The 19,564-nt window shown below is 45.7% G+C and overlaps 1 protein-coding gene across 1 annotated transcript in view; it reads right to left on the bottom strand.

The window, feature by feature from the left end:
* Positions 1-745: 745 nt before the first annotated feature.
* Positions 746-19,564, bottom strand: part of Prmt9 (protein arginine methyltransferase 9) — a 42,912-nt gene continuing 24,093 nt past the window's right edge. The window contains exons 8-12 of the mRNA XM_004655851.2: positions 18,859-19,042; positions 15,424-16,129; positions 11,115-11,268; positions 2,159-2,281; positions 746-1,318 (exon numbers count right to left, since the gene is read on the bottom strand). Of these exons, the coding sequence (XP_004655908.2) occupies positions 1,103-1,318; positions 2,159-2,281; positions 11,115-11,268; positions 15,424-16,129; positions 18,859-19,042 (1,383 nt within the window). The 3' untranslated portion in view covers positions 746-1,102. The remainder of the gene's footprint in view (positions 1,319-2,158; positions 2,282-11,114; positions 11,269-15,423; positions 16,130-18,858; positions 19,043-19,564) is intronic.

The raw sequence follows: 19,564 nt of genomic DNA on the forward strand, positions 1-19,564 counted from the left end.
AGCCACCCTGAGACTACATAGTGAATTCCAGGTCAGCCTGAGCTAAAGTGAGACTCTACCTCGAAAAACAACAACAAAAAGGAACCTAGAGGCTGAGTCAGAAACCAGAATGCTTCTTTCCTGTCTAAAATGTTGGAAAGAAGCAGGTGTGATGGTGCCTGACTGGTTGGCCTTGAACTTATGGCAGTCCTACTTCAGGCTCCCAAGAGCTTGGATTAAAGGTGTGAACCACCATAACTGGCCCTTAATTTTATTTCTTAAACCATAGTGAAGGAACACGTGTGTGTTACTTGGGAGAAATCACTAACTGCAGTTAGAGTGACTAGTGGGTCATGTTTACATTTCAATATGAAAAGTGTCAGGGTCTGGGGAGATGGCTCAGCAGTTAAGGCGCTTGCCTGAGAAGCCCAAGAACTTGTGTTCAAATCTTCAGGCCCCACGTAGCCAGACACACAGTGACACAAGCGTGCAATGTCACACATGTGCCCCAGGGGGGACACACGTCTGGAGTTCATTCACAGCAAGCTGCAGGTCCTGGTGTGCCCATTATCTCTCTCTGTCTCTTTCTCTCTCAAAATAAATAAATAAAGTGTCAGGGGCCAGGGAGAAAGCTCAGCAGGTAAAGGTACTTGTGTACAAGGTCTGCGGCCTGGGTCAATTCCCCAGCCACCACATAGAGAAGGAAGAGAATTCATTTACAGCAGAAAGAGACCCAGATGCAAACACACAAACAGATGCAAATAAATAAATATTTTAAAGGTTCTGTATTAATGGCTCTTTAAAAATACTTGACAGGCTAAAAAGATGGCTCAGCAGTCAAGATGCTTGTCTGCAAAGCTTAACAACCCAGGTTTGATTTCCCATTACAAAGCCAGATGCCCAAGGTGGCATGTGTATAGAGTTTGTGTGCAGTAGCAACAGGCTCTGGCATGTCCATTCTCTCTCTCCCTGTCTCTCTGTGTAGGTCCCACTAGCAAATAAATAAATAAAAAATATTTTTAAAAATATTTGACTATTACAAGGAATTTTATACAGTCATGTTATGGTTACAATGTCACTGATTGAGACAAATTTTTGCAGTGGACCCTCTAAACAGCAGTGCTCATTGCTTCACTGTGATGCTGACATTGCTCTTGTGGTGTTGGACGCGGAGGACGAGCTCCTGCCCCACCTCCACTGGGACGGGACGAGCTAAAACCACCGCCGCTTGTTTCCAGCGGGAGGCTTCCTGGGACGTGTCCAAGGCGACATCGTCATCGAGGTGCATATGAAACCAAAACGGAACTGCGGTCACGCGTCCCGATCTGCAAATGCGGACCTGTGCAGAGTAGGAGGTTGCGCAAAGCTCGTCAGAGGAAACAGAACACTCGGCCAAAGAAGTCTCTTTTCTCCTTAGTCAATTTTAAATACAAAATACAAAAGTTATCTTAAATTTAATCACGCAATTCAAATTAACATGAACCTGTTTTGTTCACTAATACTCAACTATATTTTGAGATTGCAAAGTCTGACAGCCCAGGTTCAATTCCCCAACACCCACTTAAAGCTGACTGTATCAAAGTGGTAGATGCATCTGGTGTTAGTTTGCTGTAGCAAAAGATCCCTGTGTGTGTATACACACACACACACACACACACACACACACACACTCACACAAACTCTTATATGTATCAAAATTTCAAACAGACTTAAAACTTCAGGGTGTTGGCAAGCTAGCTCAGTCGGCCTCAGTCTGATCCCCATGGAAAAGCAGTCAGGACTGGCAGAGTGCTTGGACTTGGGCACTGGTGAGCTGGAGGAAGTAGATCCCAAGGGATCACTGCCCAGCCACACTACTCTGATCCAAGAGGGGCAGGCCAGTGAGAGACCCCAGCAATAAAGGCAGGCAGGGTTCCAGAGAACTGACACCATGGCTGCATACACACACCCAAAAGATAATTCTCTTTATGAGACAGTGTCTCACTTTGTAATCCTAGCTGGCTTGGAATTTGCTGTGTAGATTGGCTTTGAACTTGCCACAATCCCCCCTGCCTCTGCCTCCCAAGTGCTGAGACTGTAGGTGTACGTCAGCACAGCCGGCTGTAAGAGTTTCTAAATCTTCAAAGGAGGTGGTAGCAGCATGTCAATGTTAGGGAAATCATTTGCACGCTGTGCTTACCTTCACTTCCCGTTCGGGGGTGTTCAAATACGGAGTCATCAAGTCTAGTCGTAAGAGTTCCACTGGCTGGCTTAAAGGTTTACAGGGCAGGGAGGACAGGTCCAAAAATACACGGACAGGCACCTGAGGAAGGGCACACATCGTATCTCTCACTCTTCATGGCCAGGTGCAGCACGTGTTTCATCTGTCATTGCTCCTGTGATTGGAGGTTTGTGACCTCTGTGGCCTCACTGTTATTACACAGCCGCCTAAGGCTGAGGTCGCTGTACAGGACGGATGACCCACTCGGGTCCTGCCAGCTTAAACGTTCTGCCATTGTTTCAGTTACCTGTAGGACTTTCTCTTGGGTGGAAGCAAACTAATTTTTTTGTTGTTGTTGTTTTGTTTTTCAAGGCAGGGTCTCCCTCTCTAGCCCAGGCTGACCTGGAATTCACTATATAGTCATAGATTGGCCTTAAACTGACAATGATCCTCTTACCTCAGCCTCCTGAGTGCTGGCATTAAAGGTGCACGCCACCACCCCCGGCCCACATTAAACCATTTTAAACCTATGACTATGGAACTAAGAAGCAACTAGTACAACGTTAATTATTAATTTGTTTAACCAACAATGCCAAATTTAGAAAGATTTAATCTAAAGAGAAAACAAGTTTATTTTGAGAAGGCAGTGATTCTCAAATCAAATATGGCTGCAAATCACATCACTTGGGGAGCTTTTTTGAGGCCTGCCTGCTAGGGCCCATTAATCAGGAGTGGAGGTGCACGCCTCCCTCGTTCTCAGTCCTCGGAGGCAGCGACCTTAGCCACAGTGGCTCTGTGACCACTACTGAGCATTTCAGCCTCTCACTACTTGAGAGTGCTGTTTTCAGGCGATGCTGTTATGTAGAATATTAGAGTTAAAACTTCATAGGGAGGGGGGGCTGGAGAAATGGCTTAGTGGTTAAGGCGCATGCCTGTGAAGCCTAAGGACCCAGGTTCTATTCTCCAGGTTCCATGTCAACCAGATGCACAAGGTGGTGCATATGTCTAGAGTTCATCTGTAGTGACTATAGGACCTGGTGTACCCATTCTCACTGTCTCTATCTTTCTCTCTCATAAATAAATAAATCTTTTTTAAAAAAAAAACTTCATAGAGAAGAACAGGCCATAGGCATAACAGTCTCTTTTGATATCCTTAACTACATCCAACTTCATAACTCAATAGTTCCATACCATTTCCAGAACTTTTCTTCAAGCCATTTATTTATTTACTTATTTAATTAATTTATTTGCAAACAGGAAGATAGAAGACAGACAGACAGAATGAGACAGAATGGCCTCTAGCCATTGCAAATGAACTCCAAAAGCATGTGCCACTTTGTGCATCTGGCTTCACATGGGTACTGGGGAATCCAACTTGTGTCATCAGGCTCTGCAGGCAAGTGCCTTAACCTCTGAGCCATCTCTCCAGCGCTTGTTAAGCCTTTTATGATTGTGTCAGTGACAGAGCCCTAGAGATTCCCAGGTCACCTCTCACTGCTGGGCCCCAATCTTCTCACAGCTCTACTCCCGTACTTTGTCAGTCCCCTTTTTTCCTCAACCTACCCACCACCCCAATCATCACGGACACTTCCTTCCTGGTGATAGCCGAATGAGGCTGGGGACTCTGCAAATTCTCTCAAGCTCAGCTCTCAACCGGCTTTTTAGTACACCCCCGGGATTTTATCTATTCTCCTTAAGGCTTTTAATGCTATCTATATGCTGTGAAATTTATATACTCATTCCTTCTTTTTTATTTTTTTCAAGGCAGGGTCTCACTCTAGCCCAGGCTGACCTGGAATTCACTATGTAGTCTCAGGGTGGCCTTGAACTCAGGGTGATCCTCCTACCTCTGCCTCTAAAGTGCTAGGATTAAAGGTGTGCACCACAATTTACACATTCAAATTACACATTCAGCCTAACTAGCTTTCTGTGAACTCCTATCCAGCCGCTCTTGATACAAACCTAGCCGCTCCTGCTATTTCCCCGTATCAATAAATGCTAATTATCCTTCTTGATGTTGTGACTTAAAAGTCACATATAACCCTCACAAACTAGCAAGAAGCCCTTCCTTTAAAGTATGTCCAGGAAGGACCCCGGTTCGAACCTCTGGGATGCAGGCAAGCCTGAGACACAAGGGGGCACTCGTGTGTTCTAAAGTATGTCCAGTATCAGAGCCAGGCGTGGTGGTGCATGCCTTTAATCCCAGCACTAGGGAGGCAGAGGTAGAAGGATTGCCGTGAGTTCCAGGCCACCCTGAGATTTGCTGGTCCTTTGTCTTGTATATAATTTCCTTATTACTTTTTGTTAATAATTTATTTTATTTATTTGAGAAAAAGAGAGAGAGGCAGAAGAAGAGAGACAGAATGGGTGATAATGTATCCTCTAGCCACTGAAAACAAACTGCAGACACATGTGCCACCTTGTGTATCTGGCTTTACATGGGTACTGGGGAATCCCAAGTGCAGGGATTGTAGCTGAGCCACCACACCTGGCTAGCAGGGAGTTTTCTACAGCATCGCTCCAAGAGGGGTGACGTCTGGCAACGGATGAAATAACTGTGGCTTGCGGGCAGCACGGTCACTACAGCTAACGCTCACAGCCTGTTCCCTGTTCTGAGATGTGGTCTCAGGGTTATTCATGCAGAAAGGGAACCAGGTTCACACGTGAAAGTTTTTTGTTTTTTTTTTTTCGGGGGGAGGGGGGTAAGCCTTTATTTGTTTTCAGTTAAGGTCTCATTCTAGACCAGGCTAATCTGGAACTTATTGTTGCCCCATGCTGGCCTCAAACTCATGGCTCCTCCTACCTCAGACTGCTGAGTGGTGGGATTAAATAAAGGTGTGCATCACCACCCTTGGCTAAAGTGTATTTTTAAAAATATTTATTTGTAAGCAGAAAAAGAAAATACGAATATGAATATAGGTGCACCTGGGCCTCTAGCCATTGCAGATGAATTCCAGATGCGTGGGCCATTTTGTGCATCTGGGAATTGAACCTAGGTTATTAGGTTCTACACACAAAAGCCTTAACCACTGAAAGCCAGGCATAGTGGCCTATGCCTTTAATTCTAGCCCTCAGGAAGCAGCAGTAGGTGGGTCACTATGAATTCAAGGTCACCCTGAGACTACATAGTGAATTCCAGGTAAGCCTAGGCTAGAGTGAGACCCTATCTCAAAAAAACAAAACAAAATTTTTTTTTTTTTTTTTAAATTTATTTATTTGAGAGTGACAGACACAGAGAGAAAGACAGATAGAGGAAGAGAGAGAGAATGGGCGCGCCAGGGCTTCCAGCCTCAGCAAACGAACTCCAGACGCGTGCGCCCCCTTGTGCATCTGGCTAACGTGGGACCTGGGGAACCGAGCCTCGAACCGGGGTCCTTAGGCTTCACAGGCAAGCGCTTAACCGCTAAGCCATCTCTCCAGCCCCCAAAACAAAAATTTTTTAAAGCCTTAACCACTTAGCAATCTCTCCAGCCCTAAAATCTACTTTTAAAATATTTCATTTATTTTCAAGGAAAGAGAGGAGAGAGAATGGGCATGCCAGGGCTTCTACTGCAAACAAATTCCAGATGCATGTGCCCCTGTGCATCTGGCTTTACATAGGCACTGGGGAATTGAACCAGGGTCGTTAGCCTTTGGACATAAGTGCCTTAACTGCTGAGCCATCTCTCGAACCCAAGCATGTATATTTTCTCCTCCACATCTAAAAGCACTTTTAGGGCTGGAGAGACGGCTTAGTGGTTAAGGCATCTGCTTGCAAAGCCAAAGGGCCTCCGTTTGATTCCCTAGGACACACGTAAGCCAGATACACAGGGTGGCACCTATTTCTGGAGTTCTTCGCAATGACAAGAGGCCCTGGCATGCCCATTCTCATTCATTCATATTCTCTCTCTCTCTTTCTCTCTCTCTCCTGTCCTCACAAATAATTTGCAAAAACATATATATATATTTTTGTTGTTGTTGCTGTTTATCAAGACAGGGTTTCACTCTAGCCCAGGCTGACATGGAATTTTCTATGTAATCTCAGGTGGCCTCGAACTCACTGCAGTCCTCCTGCCTCTGACTCCCAAGTGTTGGGATTAAAGGTGTACACCACCATGCCTCGCAATAAAAATATTTTTCAAAAAATCAGTACAACACAGATGACTTGTGAAATTAGTAAGCAATATAAGGATGTCCAACAGCTGTGAGTCACAGACTGACCCTGGCTTTTTGTCTACATCATGTCCACACTAGTTACCCCTTAGCGCAAGCAGGGCACAAGGGCTCACTGCATCATGTCGACCTGAGTCGGTGGGCTCTGCAAGGGGAGGACATTGGCCTGGCTCTGCTGGATCTAGCGGCAGTATGACTGTCCTGGAGCTGTCCTGCACATCTCAAAACCGTGGCCTGGCACAAGTGACAACTTTGATGGCACAGAGACACACAGTGCTCAGCAAGGGATCCTGTCTGTCCAGAAGGCATAGAGTGGGGTCTCACCCTTACTGGGGGGCTCGCCCTCTAGGATCTAGATACTCTGGTGGCTATGTGCTAGATTAGTGCCAGATGGAAACCTGCTTTCCTTAGTGACCTCTGCACCCTTAACTGCCCATTCAGACAATGCGCTGGAACAGGTAGACACATCACCTTGCACAGTGGCTGTTTTCAAAGAAGGTTGTAGGCCAGCAGCTCTAGCTTGCTGTCACAGAAGGTCGGGATATACCCATTGGTGTCCTCTCCACTAATCCACAGTGCCTCAGGCCACTGGTAACCCAGCACATAGCCAAGCTTATCTGACAGCCTCCACTGATTCTTGCACAGCATCTGGACTGGGAGCTTGTCAAGATCACCGAGGAGCCTCTCACTGTTCTACAAAGCTGGCCTGTCCTTAACCAAAGGCATCAGCTCATCTGCTCACTGTTCTACAAAGCTGGTCTGTCCTTAACCAAAGGCGTCTGCTCACCTTCTCCCTTTCTACAAAGTTGGTCTGTCCTTAACCAAAGACGTCTGCCCACCTTCTCAATGTTCTACAAAGCTGGCCTGTCCTTAACCAAAGGCGTCTGCTCACCTTCTCCCTTTCCACAAAGTTGGTCTGTCCTTAACCAAAGACGTCTGCCCACCTTCTCAATGTTCTACAAAGCTGGCCTGTCCTTTACCAAAGGCGTCTGCCCACCTTCTCACTGTTCTACAAAGCTGGCCCGTCCTTAACCAAAGGCATCTGCTCACCTTCTCAATGTTCTACAAAGCTGGCCTGTCTTTAACCAAAGGCGTCTGCTCACCTTCTCAATGTTCTACAAACTGGTCTGTCCTTAACCAAAGACATCTGCCCACCTTCTCAATGTTCTGCAAAGCTGGTCTGTCCTTAACCAAAGGCGTCTGCCCACCTTCTCAATGTTCTGCAAAGCTGGTCTGTCCTTAACCAAAGGCATCTGCCCACCTTCTCAATGTTCTACAAAGCTGGTCTGTCCTTAACCAAAGACGTCTGCCCACCTTCTCAATGTTCTACAAAGCTGGCCCATCCTTAACCAAAGGCGTCTGCTCACCTTCTCCCCGTTCTACAAAGCTGGTCTGTCCTTAACCAAAGGCGTCTGCTCACCTTCTCCCCGTTCTACAAAGCTGGTCTGTCCTTAACCAAAGGCGTCTGCCCACCTTCTCCCTTTCTACAAAGTTGGTCTGTCCTTAACCAAAGACGTCTGCCCACCTTCTCAATGTTCTACAAAGCTGGCCTGTCCTTAACCAAAGGCATCAGCTCATCTGCTCACTGTTCTACAAAGCTGGTCTGTCCTTAACCAAAGGCGTCTGCCCACCTTCTCCCTTTCTACAAAGTTGGTCTGTCCTTAACCAAAGACGTCTGCCCACCTTCTCAATGTTCTACAAAGCTGGCCTGTCCTTAACCAAAGGTGTCTGCTCACCTTCTCCCCGTTCTACAAAGCTGGTCTGTCCTTAACCAAAGGCGTCTGCCCACCTTCTCAATGTTCTACAAAGCTGGCCTGTCCTTAACCAAAGGTATCTGCTCACTTTCTCAATGTTCTACAAAGCTGGTCTGTCCTTAACCAAAGGCGTCTGCCCACCTTCTCAATGTTCTACAAAGCTGGCCCGTCCTTAACCAAAGGCATCTGCTCACTTTCTCAATGTTCTACAAAGCTGGTCTGTCCTTAACCAAAGGCATCTGCCCACCTTCTCCCCGTTCTACAAAGCTGGTCTGTCCTTAACCAAAGGCATCTGCCCACCTCCTCCCCGTTCTACAAAGCTGGTCTGTCCTTAACCAAAGGCGTCTGCCCACCTTCTCAATGTTCTACAAAGCTGGTCTGTCCTTAACCAAAGGCATCTGCCCACCTTCTCCCCGTTCTACAAAGCTGGTCTGTCCTTAACCAAAGGCATCTGCCCACCTTCTCCCCGTTCTACAAAGCTGGTCTGTCCTTAACCAAAGGCGTCTGCCCACCTTCTCACTGTTCTACAAAGCTGGCCCATCCTTTACCAAAGGCGTCTGCCCACCTTCTCACTGTTCTACAAAGCTGGCCCATCCTTTACCAAAGGCGTCTGCCCACCTTCTCACTGTTCTACAAAGCTGGCCCGTCCTTAACCAAAGGCATCTGCTCACCTTCTCAATGTTCTACAAAGCTGGTCTGTCCTTAACCAAAGGCGTCTGCCCACCTTCTCACTGTTCTACAAAGCTGGTCTGTCCTTAACCAAAGGTATCTGCCCACCTTCCACTGTTCTACAAAGCTGGCCTGTCCTTAACCAAAGGCATCTGCCCACCTTCTCACTGTTCTACAAAGCTGGTCTGTCCTTAACCAAAGGCGTCTGCCCACCTTCTCAATGTTCTACAAAGCTGGTCTGTCCTTAACCAAAGACGTCTGCTCACCTTCTCACTGTTCTACAAAGCTGGTCTGTCCTTAACCAAAGGCATCTGCTCACCTTCTCAATGTTCTACAAAGCTGGTCTGTCCTTAACCAAAGGTATCTATCTGCCCACCTTCCACCAGTTCCTCCTCCTCGACCGTGAGTCCTACATGCTCTTCTTCCCCTTGCTGCAGGCCGGCCCTTGCTGACTCTCCCAGGGTCTGGTGGTCTCTGTCCTGGGCCACCACTTCATCCTCCCTGAAAATCCAAGGACCTCAACCAAGCATCAGATGAAGCTCCGCACAGAGCTATAGCGCCAACGACTGCCTGAGGGTGAAGGCCACAGGCTGTAACCGTAGCACGGTGGGGTGTTAGTGCCGTCTAATGCCCAGGTGCTCTGCGCCAGAAGCCCAGACATGACATATGTCATCTGCATGCCTTTAGGGTACCCATGTCTTTCACTGTGAGTTGCCTTCTTGGCTCCAACAGAGCTCCACAGAAAGGTCATATGGGGGTGTGTGAGTTGTATGGGGGGGGTGTTTATGGGTGTTGGCAGTGGGGGAGGGGAGAGTACTAGAAGACTTGCCTTTGGAATGTGCATTCCAGAGTATCAATGGAGATTGCTAGCAGAGGTGTGAGCAGACTAGATACCTACTCAGATGTGGAATGTGATATTTGTAAGCCTGGTAGAGACTGGTAATTACATGGAGGGACCTTGTTATAGACAGGGCTGCCCAAGGCTAGCAGGAAAAACAAAATAAAAGATGTAGTAAGACCATTTTGTAGTATGTTCACATATTGAAGTTTCCAATGAAAATCATGTTTGTTTGTTTGGTTTTCGTTTTTTTTCCCCCGAGATAGGGTCTCACACTAGCCCAGGCTGAACTGGAATTCACTCTGGAGTTTAAGACCAGGCTGCTCACTGATCCACCTACCTCTGCCTCCTGAGTGCTGGGATTAAACACTTGTGCTACCATGCCCAGCAACAAGTTGTAAGCTGGGCTGGAGAGATGGCTTAGTGCCTACAAAGCATAAGGACCCAGGTTCAATTCCCTAATACCCATGTAAGCCAGATACACAAGGTGGCACATGTGTCTGGAGTTCATTTGCAGTGGCTGGAAACCCTGATATGCCCATTCTCTCTCTCAAATATATGTACAATGCATATATGCATGTATGTGTGTGTGTGTGTGTGTGTGTGTGTGTATATATATATATATATATATATACACAGTGTGTGTATATATATATATATATATATATACACAGTGTGTGTGTGTATATATATATATATATATATATATATACACACAGTGTGTGTGTGTATATATATATATATATATATATATATATATATATATACACAGTGTGTGTGTATATATATATATATATATATATATACACACACACACACACACACACACACACACTTTACACAATAGAATATAAGCTATTAAAGAAAGAAGAGAGGTCCTGAGGGACAAGTTCAGTGAAAATGTGACAGAACAAGTGTGCTGTAGGCTCTGATGAGATCAAAGAGCTGCTGCTTCCAAAGTCAAACAGACATAAACTTGAAAGATACATGGTATGTTGGGACCATAAACAGAAATGACTTGACTATCTCCATCTTCTGACAAGTGCACTTTCTTTATTAAACTGCAAAAACTAACTGTAAAATCTCAGCCAACCCTGTCTACATTTTTAACTCACAAATGTGCACCTGGCTTCTAGTACCTGTGCCATTTTTTACCCTCATTTCCACATCCTGACTCAGCTGAAACAGAAACTAACGCCTCTACCTTGAACTCCATGTTGCTGGGCTTTTTTACCTCCCTGGCCCCTGCCTACAGATGCTTTTCCACTATATTCTGGATACCAGTCACTCACATCTGCCAGCTGCCAATGTGAGGTTTCAACACAGAAGTTCTAGAAGCTTCTTTTTAAAACAAGGATCACCCTATTTTTTGTTGTTGTTTTTACTAAGTATAAAACCTAGAGCCTTACTTTTTTTTCTAACCTCCAGGTCGAATTTTACTCAGCTAAACCAAGTAAGTGACTAAGTAAAGCTAAGAGGCAGTAGAAAATGGCTTCCTGACCCAACTCTTCCACACACTTACCTGAAACTGGTTAATAAAAGGTGCTATGTTCAAGCCAAGAGTGCGTTCCGACCCTTGCACGGCACTCTCTTCCACCAGGGTCTGCGACTCCACAAGCATCCCAAACATCAGCACGTACTGTGGGAAGATCTTGCCTCCAGACTGCAGCAAGCATCTGCACAAGGATGAACGTTCCAAAACCTTTTAAAATCCCTACACTTTATAGATATGAATAAAAAACATAAATTAGTGAGCTGTACATTATAGACAGTTGAGTTGCTTTTTTTTTTTTTAATCAAGACCAGGTATTCAGAATTTAAATCACTGGAAAGAACTTCTCAACAAGTCAAACCAAGAGGGATTGGTAATCTATGAAAGGGAACTGATTATCTCTGTAGTTATAAGCAAGAGTCATCAACGGATGTGAGCTACAGACTATACATCCCCATGGAGTCTTCCAAAAAGGCTCCAAACTTTTGTGAGTAGTCAACTGATGCAGTAGATATAACAATTTTACTCTGGGTCTCATGAATGGACTCCAGTTAAAAAATATTCAGGTCAAGTACTATTGACAAACGAATTTGATATCTGGAACTTACTCTAAATGATTCTAGGAGATAAAGAAAATGTGCTAAAAATATTACTCACACTCATGGATCCACAGGCTTGTGAACCTGGGTATAAGTTGTATAGCATATTATCAGAATTTTTTTTCTTTTTTAGGTTTTTGGGTTTTTTTTGTTTTTGTTTTTGTTTTTTTAGGTAAGGGCTCACTCTAGCCCAGGCTGACCTGGATCTCACTCTGTAGTCCCATGCTGGCCTCACACTCAGGGTAGGGCAATTCTCCTACCTCTGCTGCCTCCTAAGAGCTGGGACTAAAGGCGTGCTCCACCACACCGACCTGGCTTTCTCATCTTGCTTTACTGAAAGTATTTCACAACAAAAGGTTAAATGCACTGAAAGCACATAAGTGCATGCGTGCGTGCGTGCATGTGTGTGTATGTCTGAATACTAGGAAGACCCTTTCTTTTCCTATGCCTGCCCTTCAATTCATCTTCACTCTCTGAAAATCCCACAGAGATGATGTCTGCAAGATTGTTACGGTTTTTTTTTTTTTTTAAGTTTGTGTGTGAAAGGAAGAGAAAGAACTGGTGTGCCAGGGCCTCTTGCCACTGCAACTGAACTCCAGACATGTGTGCCACTCTGTGTGCATGTGTGACCTTGTGCACATGCGCCACCTTGTGTGTCTGGCTTACATGAGTTCTGGAGAGTCGAACCTGGAGCCTTAGGCTTCGCAGGCAAGTCTGGGTGCGGCTATGCATGTCTGTAAGCCAAGGCCTGTGGGAGGCAGAGACCAAGGAGTGGCTGGAGCTCAAATGACCCCGAACAGCAGCTCTGGGCTACTGAAAGATTCTTTTTTGTGTGTGTGTGCAGTTTTTCGAGGTAGGGTCTCACTCTAATCCAGGCTGACCTGAAACTCACTATGTAGTCTCAGGGTGGCCTCGAACTCATGGAGATCCACCTACCTCTGCCTCCCGAGTGCTGTAAAGGCGTGTACCACCACGCACGGCAAGACTCAATTCTTAAGGAAACAGGCGGATGAGTAGAGAGACCACAGGACAATACCTTCAGGCCTTGGCAAGCACATACATGCTTGTACACACACGCACACACACCACATGCAAAACTCAAAGGAGAGTTAAGGGCTCTAGGGACTGGGGAGATAGTTCCGTCAATCAAGTGCTTGCCCTTGCCATCTTGAGGACCTGAGTTTTAATCCCACTACCCACATGAAACTCACTGGGGGGAGGGGGCAGAGACAGGAGGGTAGGCAGGGTCTGTGGGGCTCAGATGCCAGCTAAGATCGCCTAATTGGTGAGCTCCTGGCCAATGAGAGACCTTGTCTCAGAAAAGGGGAGAGGTGTTCCTGAGGATGACATCCAAGGGTCCTCTGGCCTCCACAAGCCCATACATACAACAATACATATGAACATGTACACAAACATATGCATGCCTTAGAATACACAGTTAAGGGGGATGGAGAGATGGCTCTGCAGTTAAAGGCATTTGCCTGCAGTCTGACAATCCAGGTTTGAGTCCCCAGTTTCCACATACAGCCAGATGCACAAAGAGGTGCATGCATCTGGAATTTGCTTACTGCAGCTGGAGACCCTGGCATGACCATTCTCTCTTCTCTCTCTCTCTACTTATAAATAACTAAATAAAAATTTGCTTAAAACAATGGAAATAAGTGAAGGACTCTTAAGCGACCACGAGGTCTTGTATCTCACACCTACATCTGTAGACACAGGAGGGTGAACCACCCACAGCTACTAACCCACGACGAAAAGAAAGAAGACCCGTGACCGCTCATGTGCCACGTTCAGTCTATCGCCATTGCCTGTGGATACTGAGCATTTCAAGTTGGTTTCTACTACAATTTCCAATACAGGGTACTTACTACACAAAGACAGACTTTGTATCATGAGTGTATTTCACAGTAAATTTTACACCTAAATGTTTACTGATCTACTTATAAAACAGACTGAGTGACCAAGTTCTGAATGTCTAAAAAATAATTTGGGGGCTGGAGAGATGGCTTAGTGGTTAAGGTGCTTGCTTGCAAAGCCAAAGGATCCTGGTTCAATTTTCCAGGACCCGTGTAAGCCAGATGCACAAGGGGCTCACGCGTGTAGAGTTCGTTTGCAGTGGCTGGAGGCCCTGGCTCACCCATTCTCTTTCTCTCTCTCTCTCATAGTAAATAAATGAATAATTAAAAAACCACACTTAAAGCTGGGCATGGTGACACACACTTTAGAAATAATAATTTGGGCTGGGCATGGTGACATGCCTTTAATCCCAGCACTCAGGAAGCAGAGGTAGGAGTATCACTGTGAATATGAGGCCAGCCTGAGACTACAGAGTAAATAAATAAATAAGAATAATTTGTATATAATTTTAAAATTGTATGCTATGTTTGTTTTTGCAGATGGTGGTGACTAACCAGTGAATAGAATAAGTGACTGAGTGCTCAACACTAAATGACCCATCTATCTCATCTTAGGGCCTATAATCTTCCCAGCCATAGGTTTTCTAAGCTTGCATAATTTTCATTACATACATACATACATACACACATACACACACACACACACACACACACGAATGATGTATTTCTATCATAATTCCCTCCTGTTAACTTTTTTTTTTACTATTTATTGTTTATTTGAAAGAGAGAGAATGGGCATGCCAGGGCCTTCAACCACTGCAAACAAACTCCAGATGCGTGCACCACCTTGTGCATCTGGCTTATATGGGTTCTGGGGAATCAAACCTGGGTCCTTAGGCTTTGCAGGAAAACGCCTTAAAGCCTCTCTCCAGCCCTTTATTAACTTCTCCCCAACTAGTGTCGCTCCTCTACTTGATGTGTTATTCTCTTCCTCTTACACAGTAAGCGATGAAATGTTGAAGGGCTCAATATTATGCAGGTTAACATGGCCGCCCTGAGGTCTGCATGCAATGCCACTTTGTGTCTCAAAGGCAGTGCTCCTGAGCACTCCTCCCATCACGTCCTCTCTTCCGAAATATTCCCTGATCTTTGGAGGGTGTGGTAGAGATCTCTCATTTAGTACTGAGCACTCAACAGCCGCTTATCTCAGACCTTTGACAAGTTTTGAGTCTCCCCAGGAGTCAACACCACCTGCAAAAAGAAGCTTCTCTGACTAGAGGTGACAGCAACATTAACCTATGGACGTAAGAATAAACGTTTAGAAGGCAATTTGATGGGGACAGCATGCTTGTGCAGTCAATGGGAGGAGATGTCCTCCCAAGGACTATGAGCTTCCTAACCATAGGCTTTTGAGCAGGTTTTCAGTACCAAGCATGAATTCCCTCCCATGGAGCAGGCCTCAACTCTAATGAGAAATTGTTTTGTTTTGTTACATGCAAGAGTGGCCACAGAGCTCCTCAGCTCTGTCAGGAAGTATGATTCCTCCGGCACTTCAACGCGTTTCCCCCACTACGCGCAATCTGCGCACTTCTGTGCTCTCTATTTCCATGGTGAGACAGTGAAGTGGCCGGTCAGCGACGACCAGCTCAACCCCCAGCCTCGCAGGGGCTGCAGGTGCCACCTCTAACTTCATGTCCCAGACCTGCCCGGAGAGTGAGAGCGTCAGAACAAACGTGGGCATCAGGTGCGCTTGGACAACAGAAGACAAGCACCTCACAAGGGCTCTAACTCAGTCCTAACTATCCACCACTTCCAAGGAAGAGCAGGATTCACGTGAAGTTTCAACTCAAGCTCCTCCACCCAGATGAATTTCTGCTTCACCTGGATATGGCTGCCTTCTCCATGATCTCCTGCTGGATGAGGCCAGACGGCTCGATGACATCCAGAATGATGATGCTCCAGAGTCGGTCTGATCTGGGCCTCTGCAAAACGGCAGCCTCGTCATCCACGTGTCTCAGCCAAAACTCCAGGGTTTCCTTTGGAAAATGGTTGGCTTCAGAGATGAGGTCTAGAGTGAGGCGATGCTGGTCTTTCTCCACAGAGCTGTACGGCTTGACCTGCCCAAGTGCTCCAGCAATTATAGGCAGAATGGAGAAGCCCTCAGACACGTCCAGCACGTAGAGAGGCTCAGGGGTGGACTCTTCAGTGTTACTCTGCCCAGCGGCACTCATCTCGCTACCCGGGCGCTGAGGGTCACCGAGTTTCTCAGGGGTCAGCGAGGACAACACTTTGCTCATTGCCCTCTTAAAGCCTTCATGATAGGCGCTGTCGTTGAGCAAAGCCATCTCGGTGGGTTCCAGGACACAGGTCTGCTGCGCAGCATGCGCTCTGCTGGTCTGCAGGTTAGCCAGTGCACTGCACAGTTCAGCCTCAGTTCCCAAAGGCAGCAAGTCTTCACTTTTAGTAAAATGTTTTACAACTTCCATTTCATGGTCCAAGCGCAAGACACGGACACTTTGGATCCTGAGGTAACAATCCTGACAAGATGCTTCCATTGCCACACGGTCTCCAGTCTTCACCTGGTAGTCTTCATTAGGAAGACAGAGAAAGGCGGAACTGGTTAACACGGAACACTCTAAGCTTCAGCTCACACGGACGCCTCCCATGTGACCCCCACTCTTCATATCACTACAGGAAGGGTTACATCTACTCACTTAGTGTGGTAAAAACCCAAACAAAGCCAGGCATGGTGGTGCGCACCTTTAATCCCAGCACTTGGAGGCAGATGTAGGATCACGTGAATTCAAGGCCACCCTGAGACTACAGCGTGAATTCCAGGTCAGCCTGGGCTACAGTGAGACCCTACCTCACAAAACCTAAATAAATAAATACCCAAACAACGGGATCCCACCAGCTCCACACAAGGAAAAATTGAAATTTGAAGGTCTGTTTAAGTTGGTTGGCTGCTGGTAGTTTTGCTCAACCTTTTTCAGACAAGGTCTCACATAGCCAAGACTAGCCTTTAACTTCTTGTTTTTTCTTCCCTCTGACCTCCTGAGTAGTAGAGTTAGTTACAGATACACACCAACATACTTCAAATTATCTGGTGTGTTTTTTGCTTGTTTGTTTAGGTTTCTGAGGCAGGATCTCACTTTGGCCAGGCTGACCTAGAACTCACTCTGCGGTCCCAGGCCGGCCTCACTCATGGCCATCCCCTGTCTCTGCCCACTGAGCGCAGGGATTAAAGGCTCAGGCGCCGCCAAGCACAGTCGTGCGCTGACTTTTAACTGCAATCAGTAGACACCATCACATTGTCAAATTGAGGAGGCTGGAGGAAGGCACTGCCTATAAGCAGAGATACATGAAATTCTGTGACCAATACCAAAGCTCACATTAGCTAAAAGGCGCATTCTTTCTTCTAAAAGAAACTTCTATAAGGACGGAACAGCATTCAAGAGAATTATATCTGTAATACTGCATAAGCACTGCTATTTGTGTATGCTTCTACGTTTAAGAGTTTTACAATACAAGGCAAGACTAGGTCCTGCAATAAAGACTTCATCACAGATCTTGAAAGAATCACATTAAGTGAAATGACTCAAACTCAGAAAGAGGCAAGTCACATGCTCTCTCTGATATGTGGGTCTTAGCTTACAATATCTACAAGTATCTAGAGCCAGCTATACTTTCAATTTGTACCCAGGCATAAGGGTACACAACTCTAATTCCAGCTAGTTGGAAAGCTAAGACAGAAGGATTTGGGAGCCCAGAAACTCAAGAGCACACTGAACAACCTAACAAGACTGTGCACAAGCCAGACTGTCATTCGTATATTTAAAAACACTTAAAATGCCATTTCCCTAAGATGCTTGTTTTTTAGTATTTTATTTACTTATTTCACAGAGACAGAGAGAAAGAATTGGTGCACCAGGTCCTCTAGCCACTGCAAATGAACTCCAGACACATGTGCCACCTGTACATCTGCTTTACATGGGTACTAGAGAATCAAACCTAGGTCCTTTGGCTTGACAGACAAGCACCTTAACTGCTAAGCATTTCTCCAGCCCATGTTTTTTTAAAGGGGACAGACGTCACTGTCAGAGAAGTTGAATCAATAAATACAGATTCCAAAACATTATTTACTGAGTGCCTGTCACTATCATGGGTACTTGATAGCCATTCTCTCTCATCAGTCCTACACAGTACTACAAGGCAGACCTGATGTTCACATGTGACTCAGGAACAGTTCTTACAACTGACCAGCAAGGCCAGCCAGCAGAGTCAGGAAGTGGAAGTGAGATCTAAACCCTAATCTACAGAACTAACTCCAGAACCAACACTGTGCACAATCCATGACTAAATGGACTTGCCAGATTACATCCCAATTAAGAGAACAGAAATAAATGCAAAACCATTCAGGTTTAAGCAGGTAGAGCATTTCTATGTTCTTCAACCACTAAAAGCTTACTGGATCCCAAACTGCTAAAAGCATTTTTTCTACACAAAAGTATCTTCCTAGGGACCCCCAGGCTCTCCAAAACTGCAAACGTTTTTGCTTATGTGAGACTATACATTTTTATAATCTGGACTCCACAAATGTTCTTAAAAGAGTTAAAACACCTACACTTAATATTGTTCTAAACACTTCATTGTTTTTTTCACCTATTGATGAACTAGAAAAACCACTTAATGGTTTGAAAAAGCACTGAATGGTTTAATCAAAGACAGGTAGGTATGAGATGTATGCAGAACAATGTTTTAATCTTTCTTTTCCTTTTAATTTTTTTGAGGTAGGATCTCACTCTAGCCCAGGCTGACCTGGAATTCACTATGTAATCTCAGGCTGGCCTCAAACTCACAAAAATCCCCTCTTACCTCTGCCTCCCAAGTGCTGGAATTAAAGGTGTGTACCGTGTGTGTGTGTGTGTGTGTGTGTGTGTGTGTGTGTGTGTGTAAAGTCCTTAAATTTTCTTTTGAATAAAGAAAATTAAAATTCAAAAAAATTTGAGTTCATAGCCAGGCGTACTGGTGCACACCTTTAATCCTAGCACTTGGGAGGCAGAGGTATAAGGATCACCATGAGTTCAAGACCACCCTGAGGCTACAGAGTAAATTCCATGTAAGCCTGGGCTAGAGTGAGACCATACCTTGAAAACAAAACAAAAATATTAAGTAAATTCTCCGGGTAAAACTGCACACCCAAAATATTAGTTTTCTTTTTGGCCACAGGCAGAGGTACTGAGGTAGAGCAACAGGGTTTTCCGCGGGGATGCAGCGGTGCTGGTGCGGGGCTTCAGACAGTCAGAGCAGACCTACCGGCAAGGGTCTGTACAGGGTAAACAGCCTGCTCCCAACACGTCTCCTCACTAGGGCTCGTGGACAAGCTGTGCTCTTCGTCCAGCTGGAGGACAAACCACACCACAACAGCATCCAGCACGCCTTCTTCAACAACAGGAACATCAAGAGTATGAGGGCTTTTAGTTGCAAGATTTTTCAGTTCCTAAGAAGAAAACGCGAAAGGAACGTCAGACACTGAGCAAGTGTGAGTGTCAACAGCACACCCTCTGTCGGGTGTCCTCACATAGCCACAGGAGACCCGCGCTTACATCAGTAAGGCAGCGATGTCCCAGTGCTGCTGCAGAAGAGTCAGGGATGTATTGTTGGAGACTTTAGGCTAGGGGCTGAAGAGATGGCTCAGTAGAATGACCTGGGTGCAATTTCCCAGTACCCACATAAAGCCAGGTGCAGAAAGTGGCACATGTGTCTGCAGTATGTTTGCAATGGCTAGAGAACCTGGCACCCTCTTTCTTCCTTCCCTTCCTCCCTCCATCCGCCTTCTCTCTCTCTCTGCTTGCAAATAAAAATAAACTTTAAAACAACAACAACAAAAAGATTTTAGGCTAAAATGCCCTTCACAAAGTCTCCTGGCCCTCCCCTACTGCTCAGACAGTTCATCTAAAAGGTGTGTCCTTGAACATCTACTCTTACATAAAGATGTTCAGGAAGATTCTATACAACGATT

This window comes from Jaculus jaculus, chromosome 12 (genome assembly GCF_020740685.1).
Source record: "Jaculus jaculus isolate mJacJac1 chromosome 12, mJacJac1.mat.Y.cur, whole genome shotgun sequence".
Classification (NCBI taxonomy): domain Eukaryota; kingdom Metazoa; phylum Chordata; class Mammalia; order Rodentia; family Dipodidae; genus Jaculus; species Jaculus jaculus.